Source organism: Hemitrygon akajei, chromosome 31, assembly GCF_048418815.1.
Source record: "Hemitrygon akajei chromosome 31, sHemAka1.3, whole genome shotgun sequence".
Classification (NCBI taxonomy): Eukaryota; Metazoa; Chordata; class Chondrichthyes; order Myliobatiformes; family Dasyatidae; genus Hemitrygon; species Hemitrygon akajei.
In genome coordinates this window covers 20,152,445-20,174,087 of record NC_133154.1, presented here as the reverse complement: position 1 = coordinate 20,174,087, position 21,643 = coordinate 20,152,445, and the positions used below count along the sequence as shown (strand labels likewise).

Sequence of the window (21,643 nt, the reverse complement as noted above, 5' to 3'; positions counted from 1 at the left end):
GCTCTATTGAATTTACACATCTATTTCCGAGGATTACCAGAGATATGAACTTCCATCACACGATTCAGAGTCCTCGGTATTAACCATGATACCTCCTCAACAAACACAATTCAAAATTATCAACGATTCAAGAAAAAAAACCTTTGAAATTCAAAAACTACTTTAATGCATTGAGACAAATATGAATGAATGACTTCAGCTGCTTTTTATCAAAATGCTGCTTTTTAAAATTTTATAGTTGAACAATTTACCTACTGTCTGCAGGTTTGGTTTTAACGCAAAGTCGTTACTCAATGGTTGATTTGGGATGTATGAAGATTTTGGCATTATGAGATGATTCTTAACTCTGAGATGTAACCTTCTAGCTAACATTGATGAGACTCCTCAACTCTGAGATGTAACTCCCAGGTAACACTGATGAGAATCCTCAATGCTGACTCGGGCAGCGGGAGACTGGAGTGTGCTTGGGACAAACGTTACTACCACTTCTCAAGGCACACTGGCAGCTGGCTGAGTGATGACTCGTGACTCATCACTCAAGGACACAAGCCACTCTTTGTCACACCCCAGGTTGGGAACCCCTGCCTTAATCAATATTCTGAAGGAACCACAAATTCCTCCCAGAGGAATTTATTCACTAACATATCATTAGTGATAGAATATTCTACTCATGCCTGTATTCTCAAGCAGCTCAATACTATCCAGAAGGAAGCAATTTGACCAATCCATCATGCTGAACATTCATACTCTCCACTGTCACATTTTGACAGCCTACCTCATTAATAGCAGCAGCCCAGCTACAACTACCGGAAGGACAAAGTGTCGCAGGGAATTGTGCATGTTTAGTACCATTATCATGTTTCAAAAATGAAAAACTAAGTGTTGAACATTTGTAGTAAAAACAGAAAATGTCGGAAAAACTCAAGATGTAGAATGGCAGAAATGTTTCCAATTCATAAGCCTTCATCCGAACCGATATAAGTTTGTCTCTGCAATAGATAAATCCAGAGAGGATTGACGAGTAGAACAAATTTTTCTGATTGGATGAAATAACAGGGATAGCTAAGATTATGCTCCTTTGCCTGTGAAATGTGTTGCTAAAGTCACCTAGCCTGACTCTACAAAACAAACAAAAAAGGACACAGGCAAAACTACTCATGTTCTCATGTAGAGAGCTAGTTGTATGAAGTTAAAAAATTTGATAGTAAATCCCTAAGAATGCAACATGCCTAGAAAGACAAGAAGATGTTTATTGAGCTTGTGTTGGCACTTACTGTAACTGTGCAGGAGGCCACAGACAGAAAGGTCTATGTGAGATGGGGCAGGCAAAAGAAGCTCAGATGGAGCACAAGTTCTCCACAAAACAACCCGCTCTGTGTTCAGTTTCCCCAAATTAAAGGCAGTCACTTTATGACTCTGCATGTATTAAACTATACAGGAAGATGTGTAAATGAACCACTACTTCACCCAGAGCAGGAGTTCTCAACCTGGGATTCACGGATCCCTCAATTAATGGTAAGGCTGCATGGTATAAGAAAGGTTGGGAACCTCCGGCCTAGAGAAACTATTTCGGTTCTTGGAATGATGAGGGAAGAGGAGAAAAATCAGCTTTCTGTTGTTACACAGCAAAGTACCATACAGTACACAGTGGAAAGTGAAGATGAAGAGTAGACGAGGGACTGTGGAATAATTAATTTGAATTTCAGAAAGGGGAAGGCAGCGGGATAGGTGTCTGGTAATGGAATTTTTGTTCTTACATCTGACTGATCCTTCAATCCAGTTAAATGAAAGCCTGGAATTCAGGAGTTCATTATTGTCACAAATTCCAGGTACAATGCTCTGGACTCATCTGCATTCCACATCCAGTCAGCAAATAAAACATTTTGAGCATCATGGAGTCACAGAATGTACAGCACAGAAACAGGCCCTTCAACCCATCTACTCATTGCTGAACCATTTACAATGCCTACTCCTACTAACCTGCATGCTCAGGCCACATTCTGGAATTCTGCTTCTACATCCTTCCATTCCACTCTCCTTGATGAGGTTTCTTAAATTTTACACCCAAGGTAAAGCTGCTGCTCTCGATTCCAGACATGAGGTAAAGGAACTTGTAGAACTACCTTAAACTATATTTTGTTTTTCTCTCTCTCAACTTGCACCAATATTATGTTTACTTTCTCATACAAGTTATGCAGTATTTGTTAAATTGAATAAGTCAATTTATAAAATGCTGGAAGAACTCAGCAAGACAGGCAGCATCCATGGAGGGAAATGGACAGTTGATGTTTTAGTTGGCCTAAACAGTTGTATGTCCATTAAAAAAATAGATACTGTCTGTCCGGCTGAGTTTCTCCAGCGTTTTCTGTGCTGCTTCAGATTGCAGCATTTGCAGTCTCCTGGATTTTTCATATTAACTTTTGTTCATATAGTAAAGGCATTTATAGTTTATGCCCGTAATAATAAATTTGAACTTGTGCATGGTGCCAGAGTTCTTACTGCCAAATATTTCACTGCAAGCAATTTGCTACTAAGCGATGATATATAACTGGCAACAAAATATCACCGAATAGCAGAAAACTGGATTAACACAGGCCCAGCACATCACGAGATAATGACAACATCGCATTTAATGTTTACATCCCTTTAAAGGAGGTACATCAGCTTGACAGACAGCCCCCTCAGCCAATAGAATGGAGAGTCTGGATGAAATTAGCCAATCCGTACGAGGAGGCAGTCCACGAATTGATGGAAAAAGGGCAATCTTATGACATCGGACTTTCCCCCACCCCTGCAGAAAGCTAAACGACCGTGGGGATTACCGTGTACCCCGGTACCGGCCACAGCAATATTACTGCCCACGGGAAGCTTGTCCGTGAGCGGGCAGAACGTTCCGGAACAAAGTACGCATTTGGCCCTAGACAGCGCCAACGGAAGGCAGGCTCGGTAATTACGCGGGTAACAGCGGCCTGACACGTCCACCCGGCCGCGGAAAGCCACTCCCAGGCTCCAGCAATCAGGAGTCGCCTCACCTCTCGCCGTTGTTGATGATGACGCCGCCATTCTGCGAGTGATTCCGATTCAACGCCATGTTCTCGCCGCCGCCGTCGTCTTCCGACTGCGCGTGACGTCACGCGTTGATAACGGGAGGGGCGGGGTCTCGTTATCGCGACGCACAGTGGGCGGGGGGGAAGGGGAGTTTAAGGTCACATGTGGGACAGCAGGGGTAACCTGGACTGATACATTGAGATTGCAGGCTGGATTGGATAGAGAGAGTTGGAGATGGCATTGGATGGGTGGAGAAACAACCACTTCCTTTACTGGAACTAGAGGGTGGTCAAAGTTCAAAGTAAATTTATTATCAAAGTACATATATGTCACCATGTACAACCCTGAAATTCAATTTCTAGTGGGCATTCCAGACATCCCACCCTGCAAAAACTCATTTCAGGGAGGTAGCACCCCCATCGACCTCCAAGGGTGTATGTAATACTTTGTATAGAGATCTTGTCTAATCTGTAAATCAAGTTGGGTATATGCAGAAACTGTGACATTAAAATATGTACTTATATTATAATGGAGTCGTTTTTTAATTCTATTACAACTTTAAACAAGTCTACAGGAGGTTTGGCCTCATCACGTAGGACATCAATAGAGTAGCTCCTTAGCAGCTAGCCAGCTAGTTTAAATAATGTTAGCTATGCTAATGAACGACCTGTTAAACTCACCTCAACATGTCTTTTACAGTCATTTAACCCCCCATGGGCACTGTTGCAAACAGTGCAGCAAACAACACTGTCATTATTTTTGACCCCTATTAGGCAGGAGTACACTTTAGTGTAGTCTGGGTGAAGTCTGTTTTATATTTTCTTTCTTTGGAACACTCCGCTCCATGGCGCAGCACGACACTAAACTGAACTGATGGATAATGAAAGAGAGAGAGAGAGGTCGACTGTAAAGCCCGCCCACAGAGAAAACTGATAGGTCTACTTAGCATGAAGAGAGACCAATCAGGATGCTCCCTCTCACTCTTCCTCTTCCTCTCCCTCTCAAAAAAATCAATTTCCAGGATATTGTATATAATTTGTGGGCATCAGGGAGCGGCTATCAACATGCGGGAGACTCCCAGAACTTCCGGGAGAGGTGGGATGTCTGGCATTCACAGTGGATACAAAGAAACATCATGAATGGAAAACAAGGCAGACAATCTACCTATGCAAAAGACAACAAGCTGTGCAAATACAAACAAACAAATAATAAATAGAAGTAATCAATATTGAGAACCTAAGATGAAGAGTCCTTGAAAGTGAGTCCATAGGTTGTGGGAACAGTTTAGTATGGGGAGAATGAACTTGAGTGAAGTTGTCCTCTCTGGTTCAAGAGCCTGATGGTTGAGGGGTTCCTGAACCTGGTGATGTAGGACTTGAGGTTCCTGTACCTTCTTCCTTGATGATGGATGCTGCTTTCCTGCGACAATACTCTGTGTATGGATCTGATCAATGGTGGGAAGGGCTTTACCCACAATGGACTGGGCCATATCCACAACTTTTTGTAGGCTTTTCCATTCAGGAGCATTGGTGCTTCCATTCCAGGCAGTGGTGCAACCAGTCATTATACTCTCCACCGTGCATCTATACATGTTCGTCATAGATTTGGATGACATGCCGAATCTTTGCAAATTTCTAAGCAAGTAGTGGTGCTGCCACGTTTTCTTTGTAAATTGCACTTACGTGCTGGACCCAGGACAAATCCTCTGAAAGAATTTAAAGTTGCTGACCCTCTCCTTTTCTGATCCCCCGATGAGGACTGGCTCATGGACCTCTGATTTCCTCCTCCTGAAGTCGATAATCAGCTCCTTGGTCTTGTTGACATTGAGTGAGAAGTTGTTGCTGTGGCACCACTCAGTCAGATTTTCAAACTCCTTCCTATATGCTGGTTTATCACTGCCTTTGATTTGGCCAACGACAGTGATGTCATCAGCAAATTTAAATATGGCATGGGAGCTGTGCTAGGTCTCACAGTCATAAGTATAAAGTGAGTAGAGCAGGGGGCTAAGCTCACAGCCCTGTGGTGCCCCTGTGCTGACGGAGATCATGGAGGAGATGTTGTAACCAATCTGAACTGACTGGGGTCTGCAGGTGAGGAAATCGAGATCCAGTTGCACAAGCCAGTATTGAGGCCAAGGTGTTGAACTTTATTGATTAGTTTTGAGGGGATGATGGTACTGAATGCCAAGCTGTAGTCAATGAAGAAAATCCTGATGTATGCAGCTTTGCTGCCTAGGTGTTCTAGGGTTGAGTGAAAAGCCAATGAGATGGCATCTGCTTTGATCTGTTGTAGGAGCCAAATTGCTCAGACAGGAATCGATATGCGTCATCACTGACTTCTCAAAGCACTTTGTCACCGGATGTAAGTGCTACATGATGATAGTCATTGAGGCAGGTTACCATATCCTTCTTAGACTGCAGCCTACTCCAACGTTCAAGTGCCACAGGAGATAATTTGAATGCTCAGGAACGTATGAAGCATCACTCTGCCCAAATACATCACAGGCACATTCATAGGAACATAGAAAACCTACAGCACAATACAGGCCCTTAGGCCCACAAAGTTGTGCCGAACACATCCCTATCTTAGAAATTACTAGGCTTACCTATAGCCCTCTATTTTACTAAGCTCCATGTACCTATCTAAAAGCCTCTTAAAAGACCCTATCGTATCCGCCTCCACCAGCGTTGCCGGCAGCCCATTCCACGCACTCACCACTCTCTGAGTTAAAAACTTACCCCTGACATCTCCTCTGTACCTGCTCCCCAGTACCTTAAACCTGTGTCCTCTTGTGGCAACCATTTCAGCCCCACCATCAGTACTATCCACAGGAGCCTCAAGACATCCCTCATCAAAGATGCCCACTACCTGGACCATATCATCTTCTCACAGCTGCTATTGTGCAGGAGATGAAGTCCCATGCCATCAGGTTCATGAACAGTTACTTCCCTTCAACCATTCAGTTCTTGAATCATGACCTCGGTATTGTAACACCGTGACCACTTAGATCACTTCGTACTAAGATGTTCTCATTGTATTCTTTCTTGTAAAATAGTTTATAATTTATACCTATTTTACGATTTCCCTGTGAATTCCAGTTATATGATGCAATGAGTCTCTGATGCTACTTCTTGTAGGACTTTCATGGCACTTGTGCAAATGATAAGAAAATTCATTCTGATATTGAGCTAGATCATTACAACATCTACCTTCAGCTCAGTTTACTTGTATCTTGTCTAGGAATTGAAAACGGAAAACTCAGCACGTCACCTAGTGTGTGGGACAAGCACAGAGTACAAAGTAAAGTTGTGTGGAAGAGCTCTTTTATCCCACAGATTTGAAAGGACGTCTCATACACTAAAATCTCCCAATCTACCTCGCAATTTATTTGTCTCCCTGCACTCCAGTTTCTCTGTAGCAGCATATTTTCCTTTGTATTTGTGTATGGAATGATCATGTCTGGATAGCACACAAACTTGGTATGTATGACAATAGTAAACAGAATACCAGAAGGTCCTGACGAAGGGTCTCGGCCCGAAACGTCGACAGTGCTTCTCCCTATAGATGCTGCCTGGCCTACTGTGTTCTACCAGCATTTTGTGTGTGTTGCCAGAAGGTGAACCCTGCCCTCTTATGTTGACGTTGAAACGGCGGGAGAGTGATTAAATCACTGGACTAGTGCTCCAGATTACATGTATCCCAGATAGCTGAGGATCCATGTTACAGTACTGTGCAGAAGTTTTAGGCACATACATGTAGCTAGGGTGCCTAAGACTTTTGCATAGTATTCTCTTCGTCGATGTGGCACTGAGAGCGAGTTTGTAAATCCAGCGGGAGCAAAGGATGTTGGGAATGGTGAGGGTGGGAGGGGTGTGGGACTGGTAGCAGAGAAGATTTGCTGGGCCGGGGGCTGGCCTGGGTGCAGGCACACCCAGCCCTGAGTCACCAGGCAAGGTCAGTTGATTCCAAACAATTGGTTTATTGATCATTACAGAATGCCCCTCTGGTGCTTCCCGCTCCCTCCCCATTTCCCAACCATGATTCCCCTCTCCCTGCCCCCTTCTCACTCTCAGTCCACAATAGAGACCCATATCAGAATCAGGTTTATCATCATTCACGTATATCATGAAATTCGTTTTTGTTTTGGCAACAGTACAGTGCAATACATAAAATTACTACAGTACTGTGCAAAGGTCTTGGGCACAGTCCTGTGGATGGGCCTAATCGTGTTTCCAGCCACACCTGTGTTATTGCCTTTCTTTCCTCTAGAATGGCCAAGTACGTCACTAGATATTGTATCCTCACCCACAAACCACACAAAACCCATTTGATCTCCCCCACATTCATATTAACTCCCTCCCCCCCCCCGAGAACTAGTCAGGGACAGAGAGTAAATATTGACCTTGCCAACGATACCTATATCCCGTAAACAAGTGAACTTAAACAAAAACCTCTTGGTGCTATTTTGAATAAGACAGAGAGTTGACCCTATATCGAAATTATCACTCTGTTACTTAGTCATAGAGTAGTATGGCACAGAAATAGGCCCTTCGGCCCATCTAGTTGAGGGCAGCACAGTGGCAAAGCCAGTGGAGCCTCACAGCAGCAGAGACCAGGGTTCAATCCTTACCTTGTCTGTGTGAAATTTGCATCCCCTTGCGGCCGAGTGGATTTTCCTTGGGGGGCCCGTTTTCCTCCCACATCCCAAGGACATGGGTTAGTTGGTTCACTGGCCACTATAAGCTGACTGTGGTGTGTAAGTGAGTAGTAGAATTGGGGAGGGTTAATATGAATGTGGAGGAAATCAAATGGGATTTGTGTGGTTGTGGGCATGGATGGAATGTCTCCACTATAACTCTCTATGACTAATATTTACATAAACATAGAGTAGTTTTACCTTCTATGTTAACAACTGGGGGCAGATAACTAATGCATCACCTTGAAGTAGATTAAATTTGTGGTTAGCAAGGAGTGAATTGGACAGGACTGACGCTGTGGCCTGAATCCAGTGGACTTCTGGATTGGCTACAGTGATGGCTGGTGTTGTGAACTTCAGTTCTGAATGCTGTTTGCTTGCTTTTGTTGTTTTCTTTCTTTCTTCCTTTCTTTTTCTTCTCATTCTTCTTCTTCTCCGCCCCTCCCCCACCACACACACAGAAAGAAGGTTTGACAGCTTTCTTTTGTTTTTAATGGGTTCTACTGAGTCTCTTTGTTTTGTGGCTGTCCATCAGAAGACACATCTCAGGGTTTTATAAAGTATACGTACTCTGATTTAAAAATGGAGCTATGGATTTCTTGTTGACGTGTTATTATGTTATGCACGGATACAGGGGAAGAGACATCATTCTACCCACTTGGCCTGGAGCAGTTAATTGGGCAGATTTCTTGTGTTTTTACCCTTGTTTTTGTACAAAGTCCATTGATATTTAAAAAATACAAAATTGTGGTATAAAGATGGAAAGTACTAGAAATACTGCTGAGTTAAACGGAAAAACAATATTTGTACTTTGAATGAAAACATTCATTAGACAGACGTGCTGAAATAAGAGTAACAATGGAAAAGTGTAAACAGTCGACGGTTCGGGCTGAGTCCTGTTGAAGGGTTTTGGCCCAAACCATTGACCTGTTTATGCGTTTCCGTAGATACTGCCTGACCTGCTGAGCTCCTCCAGCATTTTGTGTGTGTGGCTTTGGATCTACAGCATCTGCAGATCTTCTCTTGTTTGTGAACAGCAACGATTTCCATCTATTCAATGCTTTTAACAGCAAAACCGCCCCAACTTCAGAGGGCTATAATCACAATCAAAGCAGGAGAATTAAGAAAGTCAAGCAGCATCTGCAGAGAGAGAAATAGCCAGTGCCTCTTCATCAGATAGAAGAGGAAAGCAGAGAAAATGGTGAAGGAAAATGGGAGGAACAAAAGGAATGTTTGCAATAGAATGAAAGTTCACAGCTATTTTATTATCAGCTAAACTCCTTTGCCTCCATAATGTGTTGGTGATATTCTAAAGCAGGGATTCCCAAACTTTACATGCCATTGACCGAGCTGTCCATGGACCCCAGGTTGGGAATGTGAACAAAACAAAAGAGATGGTTGTTGACTTCAGGAGGGCACGGAGCGACCACTCCCCGCTGAGCATCAACGGCTCCTCGGTAGAGATCGTTAAGAGCACCAAATTTCTTGGTGTTCACCTGGCGGAGAATCTCACCTGGTCCTTCAACACCAGCTCCATAGCAAAGAAAGCCCAGCAGCATCTCTACTTTCTGTGAAGGCTGAGGAAAGTCCATCTCCCACCCCCCCATCCTCATCACATTCTACAGGGGTTGTATTGAGAGCATCCTGAGCCGCTGCATCACTGCCTGGTTCAGAAATGGCACCATTTCAGATCACAAGACCCTGCAGCGGATAGTGAGGTCAGCTGAGAAGATCATCAGGGTCTCTCTTCCTGCCATCATGGACATTTACACTACACGCTGCATCCGCAAAGCGAACAGCATTATGAAGGACCCCACACACCCCTCATACAAACTCTTCTCCCTCCTGATGTCTGGGAAAAGGCACCAAAGCATTCGGGCTCTCATGACCAGACTATGTAATAGTTTCTTCCTCCAAGCTATCAGACTCCTTCAATACTCAGAGCCTGGACTGACACCTTGCCCTACTGTCCTGTTTATTATTTATTGTACTGCCTGCACTGTTCTGTGCACTTTATGCAGTCCTGGGGAGGTCTGTAGTCTAGTGTAGCTTTCTCTGTGTTGTGTTTTTATATATTACATAGTTCAGTCTAGTTTTTTGTACTGTGTCATGTAACACCATGGTCCTGAAAAACATTGTCTCATTTTTACTATGTACTGTACATAGCAGTTATGGTCAAAATGACAATAAAAGTGATTTGACTTGACTTGAACCCCTGCTCTAAATTCTACTAGAACAAAAGAGATGGTTGGGTAATGATGTGGAGCTGGAACTTTCTCAGTAACAGGGCAGAAATCAGGTCTGAAAGTCAACTTGGTGTTGAATATGACCCTATCACAGTTCAAAGTAAATTTATTATCAAAGGACATTCATGTCACCACATCCAACCCTGAGATAATGGTGAAATTACTGGACAGAGAACAGCGTTGATAACAGTATCCAAAGAGATGCATTTCAATCAAGATTGTGTTTGGTGGATATCAAGCAGTCAAATAAATTGGAAATGGTGGTGAAGTTCACAGATAAGATAAGGTGACATGCACTTGTATATCACAGACTTCCTAATTTAATGATCTGAGTTATAAAAGATGATGCATTACCCTTTGCCCTCACATATTAGTCATTGAGAGTTACTCCACAGAAACAATATCAAGTATAATCAAGGATTTAAAGTACATTTATTATCGAAATAAGTATGTGGTATACAACCCTGAGGTTTGTCTTCCCACAGAAACAAAGAAAACCATGGAACCGTTCAAAGAAAGACATCAAATCCCCCAAATGTGCAATAAAAAAATCATGCAAATAGCAAAAAAAAAACCAAGTAAAAAACACATAATATAAAATGTTAAACTCCAGGTCAAAACAGTCCAGGAAAGTTTTCTTCAATCTAGCACTGTATCGTTTGTTGACTGCAGGCCGCAGAGCCAGATCGCCCCGATCAAAATCACACAAATAGCAATAAAAAAGGAACAACCAGAAACCAGAAGCAGATTATAACATGACCTACAAAGTCCAATCCACAAACCACATCGATTAAACCTTGCCCAAGACCCAAGACTCTGGCAGCATCGACTGAGATGGAGAGAGAGAGACTGATCGAATGTAGGCACCTTCCTCCAGCAGCAGCGTTCGAGAGAGAGAGAGAGACCAGTCAGATGGAGGCAGCGCTGAACACCCACTCACCTTCTGCTCTCGTCCTCGTCAACTTCAATTTTTGTTGACGCTTTAATCGGCGGGGAATGCAGTCATGGGCTTGTGTCCCGTCTCCAGGCTTCTTGGCCCCCGTTTGAAACCTCACCGAACCCCCTTGGTGGCAGCAAAGCAGCAGGTTGCTGAATCGGCCTGAAAACACGCCACCAAAATGCGGATCACAGGCTCCCAAAGTAGCAGAATCATATTTGACAGAAGAAGAAGTAAAGGAAGCGAAAGAAGGAGTTTTGTGAAGTCTGAAGGATGCTGCCTTTGGCCATGTTGTTCGCTGGCGCCATCTTCTTCAAGATCATCGTCAAACCATCATCTATGAGAGGAAACTGACAGTGTTTTTGAATGATGCAGCCAAGATAAGACGTAGAAAGGGCCAAGGGTAGATCTTTGGAGGAATACCAAATGCAGGAATGGGAAGTGAATGTTGCTGGCAGCATTTTAGACAGAAAAGACTGGAACTATGCAACTACAGCCCCTCCATTCCACACTCCACCATCCTCACCCATCAGCTTCCATCTTCTTCACCTTTTCTTCACTTTCACCCATCACTTCCCAGCTCCTGACACCATTCACACTCTCCCCCTCCTCCATCTGCCTATCTGCCCCTCAACTGGATTCACCTATCACATACAATCTCTTGCTCCATCCCTTCCCTCCGCCCATTTTAATATATCCTCTCTTTCTTTCCAGTCCAGATGAAGGTTCTCGGAGCAAACCACCAACTATCCAATCCTTTTCATGGATGTTTGCTGACTCATTGAGTTACTGGAGTGCCATTGTGTTTGCATTATATTTCCAGCATCTGCTGTCTCTCTTGTGCCCCTATTCGGTTGGTTGATTTCACTGAAAATGTCAAGTATAAACTCGTAGTGCTTAAAAAGATACAAGATATATTTACAGATGACTTCAAAGGTATGAATAACCCCTCCCCTCATTGTAATTTAAGCCAAAATTAATCTCTTACTGCTCAAAAATGAGAGGAAATGCAGTGAAGGGTGAAGGAATGGATTAAGAAGAAATTTCACCACAGAAAGATGAAAAAATGCATGGAGGTAGATCAGCAACTATCAGATGGAACACATATTTTGTCTATTATAAGTTTATAGAAACGTAGAAAACTTACAGCACAATACAGGCCCTTTGGCCCACAAAGTTGTGCCAAGCATGTCCCTACCTTAGAAGTTACTAGGCTTACCTATAGCCCTCTATTAAGTTCCATGCACCTATCGAAAAGCCTCTTAAAAGACCCTATCGTATCTGCTTCCACCACCGCTGCCAGCAGCCCATTACACACGCTCACCTCTCTCTGAGTAAAAAACCTACCCCTGATATCTCCTCTGTACCTACTCCCCAGCACCTTAAACCTGTGTCCTCTTGTGGCAACCATTTCAACCCTAGGGAAAAAGCCTCTGACTATCCACACAATCAATGCCTCTATCAGGTCACCTCTCATCCTCCTTCACTCCAAGGAGAAAAGGCCAAGTTCACTCAAACTATTTCCATAAGGCATGCTTCCCAATCCAGGCAACATCCTTGTAAATCTCCTCTGCACCCTTTCTATGGCTTCCACATCCTTCCTGTAGTGAGGTGACCAGAACTGAGCACAGTATTCCATGTGGGGTCTGACCAGGGCCCTATATAGCTGCAACATTGCCTCGGCTCCTAAATTCAATTCCACGATTGATGAAGGCCAATACACCATACGCTTTCTTAACCGCAGAGTCAACCTGCGCAGCTGCTTCGAGCATCCTCTGGACTCGGACCCCAAGATCCCTCTGATCCTCCACACTGTCAAGAGTCTTACCATTAATACCATATTCTGCCATCATATTTGACCTACCAAAATGAACCACTTCATACTTATCTGGATTGAACTCCATTTGCCACTTCTCAGCCCAGTTTTGCATCCTATCAATGTCCCTCAGTAACCTCTGACTGCCCTCCACACTATCCACAACACCTCCAGCCTCTGTGTCATCAGCAAACTTACTAACCCATCCCTCCATTTCCTCATCCAGGTCATTTATAAAAATCATGATGAGTAATAGTCCCAGAACAGATCCCTGAGGCACCCCACTGGTGACTGACCTCCATGCAGAATATGACCCGTCTACAACCACTCTTTGCATTCTGTGGGCAAGCCAGTTCTGGATCCACGAAGCAAGGTCCCCTTGGATCCCATGCCTCCTTACTTTCTCAGTAAGCCTTGCATGGGGTAAATGCCTTGCTGAAATCCATATACACTACATCTACTGCTTTTCCTTCATCAATGTGTTTAGTCACATCCTCAGAAAATTCAATCAGGCTCCTAAGGCACGACCTGCCCTTGACAAATCCATGCTGACTACTCCTAATCATATTATACCTCTCCAAATGTTCATAAATCCTGCCTCTCAGGATCTTTCCATCAACTTACCACTGAGGTAAGACTCACTGGTCTATAATTTCCTGGGCTATCTCTTCTTCCCTTCTTGAATAAAGGAACAACATCCACAACCCGCCAATCCTCTGGAACCTCACCAGTCCCCATTGATGATGCAAGGATCATCGCCAGAGGTTCAGGCAGTCTCCTCCCTCGCCTCCCACAGCAGCCTGGGGTACATCTCATCCGGTCCTAGCGACTTATCCAACTTGATGCTTTCCAAAAGCTCCAGTACATCCTCTTCCTTAATATCTACATGCTCAAGCTTTTCAGTCTGCTGCAAGTAATCACTATAATCACCAAGATCCTTTTCCATAGTGAGTACTGAAGTAAAGTATTCATTAAGTACCTCTGCTATTTCCTCCAGTTCCATACACACTTTCCCACTGTCACACTTGATAGGTCCTATTCTTTCACATCTTATCCTCTTGCTCTTCACATACTTGTAGAATGCCTTGGGCTTTTCCTTAATCTTGCCCACCAAGACCTTGTCATGGCCTCTTCTGGCTCTCCTAATTTCCTTCTTAAGCTCCTCCCTAGTAGCCTTATAATCTTCTAGATCTCTAACATTACCTAGCTCTCTGAAAAGCTTTTCTTTTCTTCTTGACTAGATTTATTGCAGCCTTTGTATACCATGGTTCCTGTACCCTACCATAACTTCCCTGTCTCATTGGAACGTACCTGTACAGAACTCTAAACAAATATCCCCTGAATATTTGCCTAATTTCTTCCGTACTTTTCCCTGACAACATTCTGTTTCCAATTTAAGCCTCTAATTTCCTGCCTGATCGCCTCATAATTCCCCTTACTCCAACTAAACGCTTTTCTAACTTGTCTGTTCCTATCTCTCTCCAATGCTATTGCAAAGGAGATAGAATTATGATCACTATCTCCAAAATGCTCTCCCACTGAGAGATCTGACACCTGACCAAGTGTTGCTTCTGCAGAATTTTTTTGGGTTTATGATAGATGGCATGAATCTGGTTTGGAACACTGTCATTGGCTCTTTTGTTTGCATGATGTGTGTTTTCTCCCCCTCTTTCTCTGAACAGTGGTTATGGTATTTCTTTTTTAAAAATTGGGTTCTCCGAGTTTCTTGCTTTGTGGCTGTCTGTAAGCCAACAAATCTCTCGGTGTATAATTTATACATTCGTAGATAATTAATGTACTTTGATGTTGAAGCTGAACACAAATATAATTTCAGACTACTTGTATCATGTAGGAATTTGGAGAAGAAATTAACTTCTATTGATTATAATGTGCTTAATGGTATAATGGTGCTGATGCTTTGCAATAGTTCAAATAAACTTTAAATGTTTTATTGATGATTTTCATTTGTACTCAGTGTCTGAGGCTTCTCGCTTAAGTGTCCAACAATAATCAGCCAGCACTGATGGATTCCATTTGCCCTGATACCATTTTGCCACGACCGCAATGTCCTGGTGAAACCTTTCGCCATGCTCGTCACTGGCACCGCCAAGATTTGCAGGGAAGGAGTCTAACTGGGAGTGCAGGAGATGAATCTTTAGTGACATGTTTCACTTCATGGTTTTGTGTGCTTGAAGCACGTTGTCAACCAACTGCACGTAGTTTAGTTAGATTGAAAATTTTCAATGATTACCTTGAATGCCTTCCATGTGATTTTCTCCAGTCCCACTAGAAGTTCACGGAATTGCCTGTCATTGATGACCCGTTTGATATGTGGACCAACAAAAATGCCTTCTTTAATCTTGGCATCTGACTTGAATCATGAATTGAAATAACTGATCTATGCGATTATAAGAAAAAGGTGATTTTCATGATCAACAGTCCAAAATCCATAAGGCACACTCAAAAGTATTCAGGAAGCAAAATCTTTGTTGATGAGTGTAATTAGAACAAGCTCTTGCTACCCTTTACTCAAAGGTGAGTGTAATTGTTTGCCTTTCTATTGCTTGCTGAACAAACATATTAGGTATAAGTGGATTGTGTACAGGTCCACCTGGTCTCTATGAACACCGACACTTTTCAGTGGCAAGTGTTCCTCCCCGTCTCATTGCTGAAGCTGGTCATTGACATCAAAGTACCTATGCCACCATATACTACCTTGAGGTTCATTTTCTCCGAGGCATTCACATTGGAGCAAAGAAATATAATAGGATCAATGAAAAACTACACGCAAACAGACTGACAAACAACCATTGTGCAAAAGAAGGCAAATTGTGCAAATAAAAACAATAATAAGTAAATAAACTATACTGAGAACGGGAGTTGTAGAGTCCTTGAAAGTTCGCCCATAGGTTGTGGCTGCTGCTTGTGGACATTTGCTGAGTGTTTTTCCTATAGTATCCAAGTCACAGCAAGATAGCTGAATATTTTTTGGTTATTAAAGCACTGGGAACATTCAAACTTGGGAGAATTTACTGCAGAAATTAAAGACTTCCCGTTTCGCCAATCCATTCATTCTCTTATAGGAGCCAACATCTGTGGCTTTGGCATACACCAGATTGACTAATTGGCTTGACTCTGTGTTATGCATTCCATAAATTCTTCCAACACCACTCAGAACAGTTTCCCAGCTTCTGATTATGTTTTATCTTTCCCCTATCTGACCTAGAGTGATTTAGGTCAACCAGAGTAGTTGAGTTGCAACTGCCTCTTCATACCAGGGGCCGTCATCATCATCATTACGTGCCATATCGTATGACATAGATAATCATGGTCCCATGACCATGATTGTTTGTGTCTAATTTCTCTGCAGAAGTGGTTTGTCATTGCCTTCTTCTGGGCAGTGTCTTTACAAGACGGGTGACCCCAGCCATTGTCAATACTCTTCAGAGATTGTCTGCCTGGCGTCGGCGGTCGCATAAGCAGAACTTGTGATATGCACCGGCTGCTCATATGACCATCCAACATCCAACACCTGGTCTCTAGGCTTCACGTGACCCTGATTGGGGTGGGGGGGGGGTGGCTGGTAAACAGATGCTACACCTTACCTAAGGGTGACCTACAGAAGAGCAGAGGAAAGGAGGGCCTTGCACATTCTTTGGAAGGGACGTATCTCCACCTTGCCACCCGCAGGGGCATTAGGAATGGGCAATAAATTCTGGAATTGCCACTGATGTCTACATCCTCCAAATGAAACACAAATCCTTTAGTCCTTCTCTCCCTATCACTCAACACTGCGGAATCCCAATGTGGTATTCCTAATTATTTTCTTACCAAGACTTTCAACCGTCATTGAGTAATTTAGCATTTAAAAAATCAGGCCCTTCAGCCCATTATTTCAGTGCCAACCATCAATCGTCAATCTATACTAATCCCTACTATGCTTTGGCAATTCAAGTGCTCACCCAGATGTTCTTTAAATGTCGTGAGAATCTTTGCTTCCATCACCACTTCAGGCAGTTTACTCTGTATTTTAACCATCCTCTGGGTGAAAAAAGTATCTCCCTATTCTTTCAAAACCTCTTACTCCTCTCCTTAAGTCTCTGATGTTAAACACCTCTGCCACAGGAAAAAGTATTTTATTGTCTACCCTCTCTATTGCTTTGTTAATGTTGTACTCTTCAATCTGCGATCTGCCCCCCTGCCTCCTCTGCTCAAAGGAAAACAAACCCAGCCTATCCAGTCTCCAAATGTGCCTCCTCCGCACCCCTCCACGTACTTCCTGTCATGCGGTGACCGTATTGCACAGAATGTTCCAGCTGTGGCCAAAGCAACGTTTTATAAAGTTGCACCGAGACTTTGCTGCTCTGTGCTAGAGCTAAAGAAGGGAAAGCATCTCACGCGCCTTCTTCACTGCCTTATCTACTTGCGCTGCTGCCTTCGGGGATCTTCGGACTTGGACACCATGATCCGTTTGTTCCTCAAAGCATTCATTGTACTGCATCCGTCCTACCCTCATTAGACCATTCAAAATGTATCACCTCACATTTATTAAATTCCATGTGCCATTATTCTGCCTGGCTTACTAGCTGATTAGTATCCTTCTCCTCACTATCAATACCACTGCCAATTTCCATGCCAAAGGCTCATTGAGTCCTACAGAGTGGAAACAGGTCCTTCAGCCCATATCAACTATGCCAACTGTGTTGCCTGATGAGCTAGCCCCATCTGCTAGTGTGTGGCCCATAGCCCTCTAAACCTCTTCTTCTTTTGTGCTAATCATGGCTCGCACCTATCATGGATTGCACTGCTGCCACCTACTGTAATGGAGTATGACAGGAGCCGTGATGGGCATTAGATCCTGCCTCCCAAACCTGTTTTAATTAAAAAGTTCACCAGGGCCCTACGTGTCATAACCATCCCTGCTGCAGGTGCCAGAATATCCTGAAACCTGGGCACCCCAGATCTACCCAATAATTGCCTAAACAGCTTCCAACGTTCCAACGGCTATCTGCGGCGCACCATGATCACGTGTTCCACAGTCTAAGGTACCTCACAAAAGTCACACCACCCGTTCCCAACAAGTGCCAAAGTAGAGTGCAAACCCCGTGTGTCCTAACCTCAACCTCACCAACCACACATCCTCCCTCCTATTCCTTCCCAAAAGGTGCCTCCCCGATCTGACGGAACCAACTTATAATACCGCCTCACTGTCCCACTCCTAACCCACAAATTCTGCCATTTTCTAATCCCAACCAACCTAATACAAAATTTGACTTTCCTATATTGAGTATAATATCTACTTCCGTCTTAGTAAGTGCCTCCTTGCCATAACTGCTGCCCTTTCATTGCCTGATACACCCACTTGTGCTGATACCCAACAAAAGTGTACATGTATTCCTGCAGTCTCCAGAAAATATAAATTACAGCACACTTCCACCAATAGATCAGGAGTCCTTGAACGCTTTGTTTCCAAATTCTGCAGTCGTGAGGCAGAATCTGAGCCGATCAAGACTCTTTTTGGCTTCTCCTCATCTGCAAACTTACTCAGCGGCCACCCGTATGCCTGCTCGTTAGTGCAAATATCTAATCAGCCAATCACGTGGCAGCAGCTCAATGCATAAAAGCATGCAGACATGGTCAAGAGGTTCAGTTGATGCTCAGACCAAACATTAAAATGGGGAAGAACTTTAGTCTAAGTGACTGTGACCGTGGAATGATTGTTGGTGCCAGATGGGGTGGTTTGAGGATTTCAGAAATCACGCACAGCAGTCTGTAGAATTTACAGAGTGGGAAAAAGCAGAAAAGGAAATCCAGTAAGCGGCAGTCAGATGGGAATAGCCAGAATGGTTCAAGCTGACAGGCAGGCGAGGGCAACTCAAATAACCACACGATACAACAGTGGTGTGCAGAAGCGCATCTCTGAATGCACAGCCCGTCAAAACTTGTTGTGGTTGGGCTACAGTTACAGAAGACCACAAACGTGCCTTCAGTGGTCACGGGAGGTTCGTGATAAAGTGCCCCTTACCCACATTTACAGGGAAATTGCTTAGCAAAGTCTCAGATTTCCAATCGCAAAAAACAACCAGCCCAACTTAGTTCAGTCTGCCAACTTGTCTTGGATCCCGTGGGCTGTCAGCTGAGTGATGAATCCAAGACGCGAAACACACAGAGGTCTTCGTGAACTGGTACACTCGCTTTCTCCCGCTAACGCTGCGCTCCCAGTTCTCAATACCCCCCCCCCCCCAGAATTTCCTTCTCTACCTTGTGTAGCAGAGACACCCAGAGTCCAGAATAGCTTGTCCGATGCTAGCAATTAATTTTTAAAATTTGTTTTATACATTTTCGTTTTGATGCTGTCGGAAGTAGATCTGACGCTTAACGACTGGGTTTGGTCTAAGTCTAGCGAGTTTGAAGGGGAGCTGGAGCGGGACTTCTCCGTCCCAGTTCTCCTCTCCCACCTTGTTCTTTCTGAAAGGTGACAGTCCATCCAGGGTTTGCCCGTCCTGTGGTATTTTGTACCCTTACCCGGAAGTCAGGTGAGGTATTGGCCATGCTCTCGTTATTTTCCAGTTTTAACTGTCACGGGGCTGCCATCCTCCTCCTCCGCCTTTTCCTCCCGTAAAAGACTGGCGCGCATTTCCCACGGCGGAAAGCTGGCCATTTCAGCCGAGCGGCCGCAGGAAAAGAAAAAAAAATCCAAAGTACGCGTCAGAAGTTTTGCGGCCGTGCCCGTGTCTCTTCCAGTGCTCCGCCTGAAGAAAGTTTTGAAAATTTCTCAATACTTTCGATTGGCAATTTCACTCCCGGAGATCAGTTTCGGTCGTCAGAGCCAAGAGTGAAACTGACGATCCAAGTACAAAGATATCAACATATAATCCTTTTCTTTTCTATTTGGTTCAGAAGTCTAACTTAACGTTAATCGTGGTTCTGCACTGAACTAGTACTGGACGCCGATGGATCCAGGGGTAAGGTGCGTATCCACGGTCGGACTCGGATCTGCTGTGAGTATTGGCTGCGGACGGGAATTTTAAATCCCCGCGGTTTACCGGAGGGCTAATGTAAAATGGAGAGTGAGGTGAGTGAGGAGGAACATTTCCGAGTTCGCCGCATGGCCCCACTGCACGGGAGCCGGGCTCTCAACCCAGAGGTGGACGACGATCGGCTCGATGGAGTCCCCGCTGGTCCCCGTTGCATCGAACCTCCTTCCTTCAGCTACAATGGTCAGCGTCTCTTGCTCGGGGACCTTGAAGCATTCAATTGCACAAGCCGCGGACAGAGGACCGTACCTGGTTGTACAGCGCTCCATTGCCCGCCGCTAAACCCTTACTTTGGTACAAAAGCGAGCTGCTTATATTTTCAGTGTGTGAAGGTCTTTAAAATTTTCTCGTTTTTAATTTACAGTTTCTTGGGTTGATCAGCTGAGTCATTTATCTGGCGCTATGAGATATGATTCGGCAGGGCTGTCCCGATTATAGAGATTGTAGAGGTTGTGGGGACAAGGGATTCCCTTCTTCTGAACCCATTGTTTTCTTGGCTATGTATCAGCCAATCCTTGAAATTTTGCACTTGGGTTGATAATTTTATAGAAAGACATTTGGGTAGTATCAGCAACCTGTAAGAAGTTTGTTAGTGTGACCACGTGGGGTTTTCCCTAGTTTTCTCCCACAGTCCAAAGACCTACCAGCTGGTCATTGTAAATTGTCCCATGATTAGGTTGTCCCAATTGGTGGGCGTATTCCACACCATATCTCTACATTTAAAAATCTGTAAAGATTTGCTTGGGTTGGACATGGGTATCAACAGAATGCATAGTTCAGTTGTGGGATGAGTGTCTGAGAACATTTCCCTTCAGTCAAAACTATGAAGTGTTGTTTAAAAAGCCAATAAGTTCAGTAATGTTTGGTAAGGACCGAAGTTGGTCTTTAGGTAGCCTGGTTTCTTGTAACTCAGACACACAGACATGTGGCTGAATATTTACCTCTTGAAATGACTGAGCAAGCCACTCTGTTGAAGGGATGGGATATCAGCCCAGCCTGCAATGTCAATACCTGAAGCTAACGTGATGTGAGTTTTTGATGAAGTCGCAGAGAGGATGATATTGAGGAGGCATACACAAATCTCTAAATCAGAGGTTCCCAGCCTTGTTATGCCATGGACCCCTACCATTAATCAAGGGGTCTATGGACCCCAGGTTGGGAACTCCTGCTCTAGAAGATATTTGATAAAATGTTTTGTATTTGCCTTACCATTAACATTGAAACTTATCGAGTAAAATGGGCTATCGCAGAACTGGTAGAAAGTTGCCAAGGTGACAGGAGGTGGAGATTGGTAGTGTGTAGATTGGAGACAAGTATGGAGTGCAGGCCTGCAGGGATGGAAGGAGGATGACAGTCATTCTGATTATCTGTTTAACTGAACATTGGTGTATGTAGCACAATTTTCAACTGACGCAACTGGAGGCGTGGTGATCAGTGAGAAGGATACTAACAGGAGCGTAGACCAGCTGTTGGAATGAATGATAGGTGGCAAATGAAATATAAATTGGAACTTTTTTGGTAGGAAAATTGAGAAGGGTTAATATAAACCAGAGGGCAAAGATCTAAAAGTGCTCTATACAACAATGGAGAGAGCTGGAAGTACATGTACGTAGTTCATTGAAATTGAGGGGAGCTGGAGATAATAGTGAGACACGGCTTCTGGGATCCTGGACTTCGGGTACAATTCAAAGCAATCATCATAACGCTTTATTAAACACTGGTTTGGTCGCACCTGGGGTTTTGTTCTGAGCGTAACACTTTCAAAAATATGTGCTAGTTTTAGAGAGGGAGCAAAACAAATTACTGAAGTTTTTTCCTTAGAAAAAAGGGATTTCAGATTCAAAGTACATTTAATTTCAGAGT

At 43.9% G+C, this 21,643-nt stretch overlaps 2 protein-coding genes across 4 annotated transcripts in view; one reads left to right on the top strand and one right to left on the bottom strand.

Moving 5' to 3' along the window:
* LOC140719144 (WW domain-binding protein 2-like) overlaps positions 1–3,167 on the bottom strand; it is a 78,433-nt gene extending 75,266 nt beyond the window's left edge. Inside the window, exon 1 of the mRNA XM_073033556.1 lies at positions 3,033–3,167. Coding sequence (XP_072889657.1) covers positions 3,033–3,091 — 59 coding nt within the window. The 5' untranslated portion in view covers positions 3,092–3,167. The remainder of the gene's footprint in view (positions 1–3,032) is intronic.
* Positions 3,168–19,170: 16,003 nt separating this feature from the next.
* The window catches only part of LOC140719457 (ICOS ligand-like), a 51,486-nt gene continuing 49,013 nt past the window's right edge, over positions 19,171–21,643 (top strand). Inside the window, exons 1-2 of one of the 3 annotated variants that reach the window (XM_073034136.1) lie at positions 19,171–19,279; positions 19,644–19,713. In XM_073034136.1, the coding sequence (XP_072890237.1) occupies positions 19,697–19,713 (17 nt within the window). In that variant the 5' untranslated portion in view covers positions 19,171–19,279; positions 19,644–19,696. Of the gene's footprint in view, positions 19,280–19,321; positions 19,714–21,643 lie in introns of those variants that run through there. The other 2 variants (XM_073034137.1, XM_073034135.1) reach the window with 2 other exon arrangements.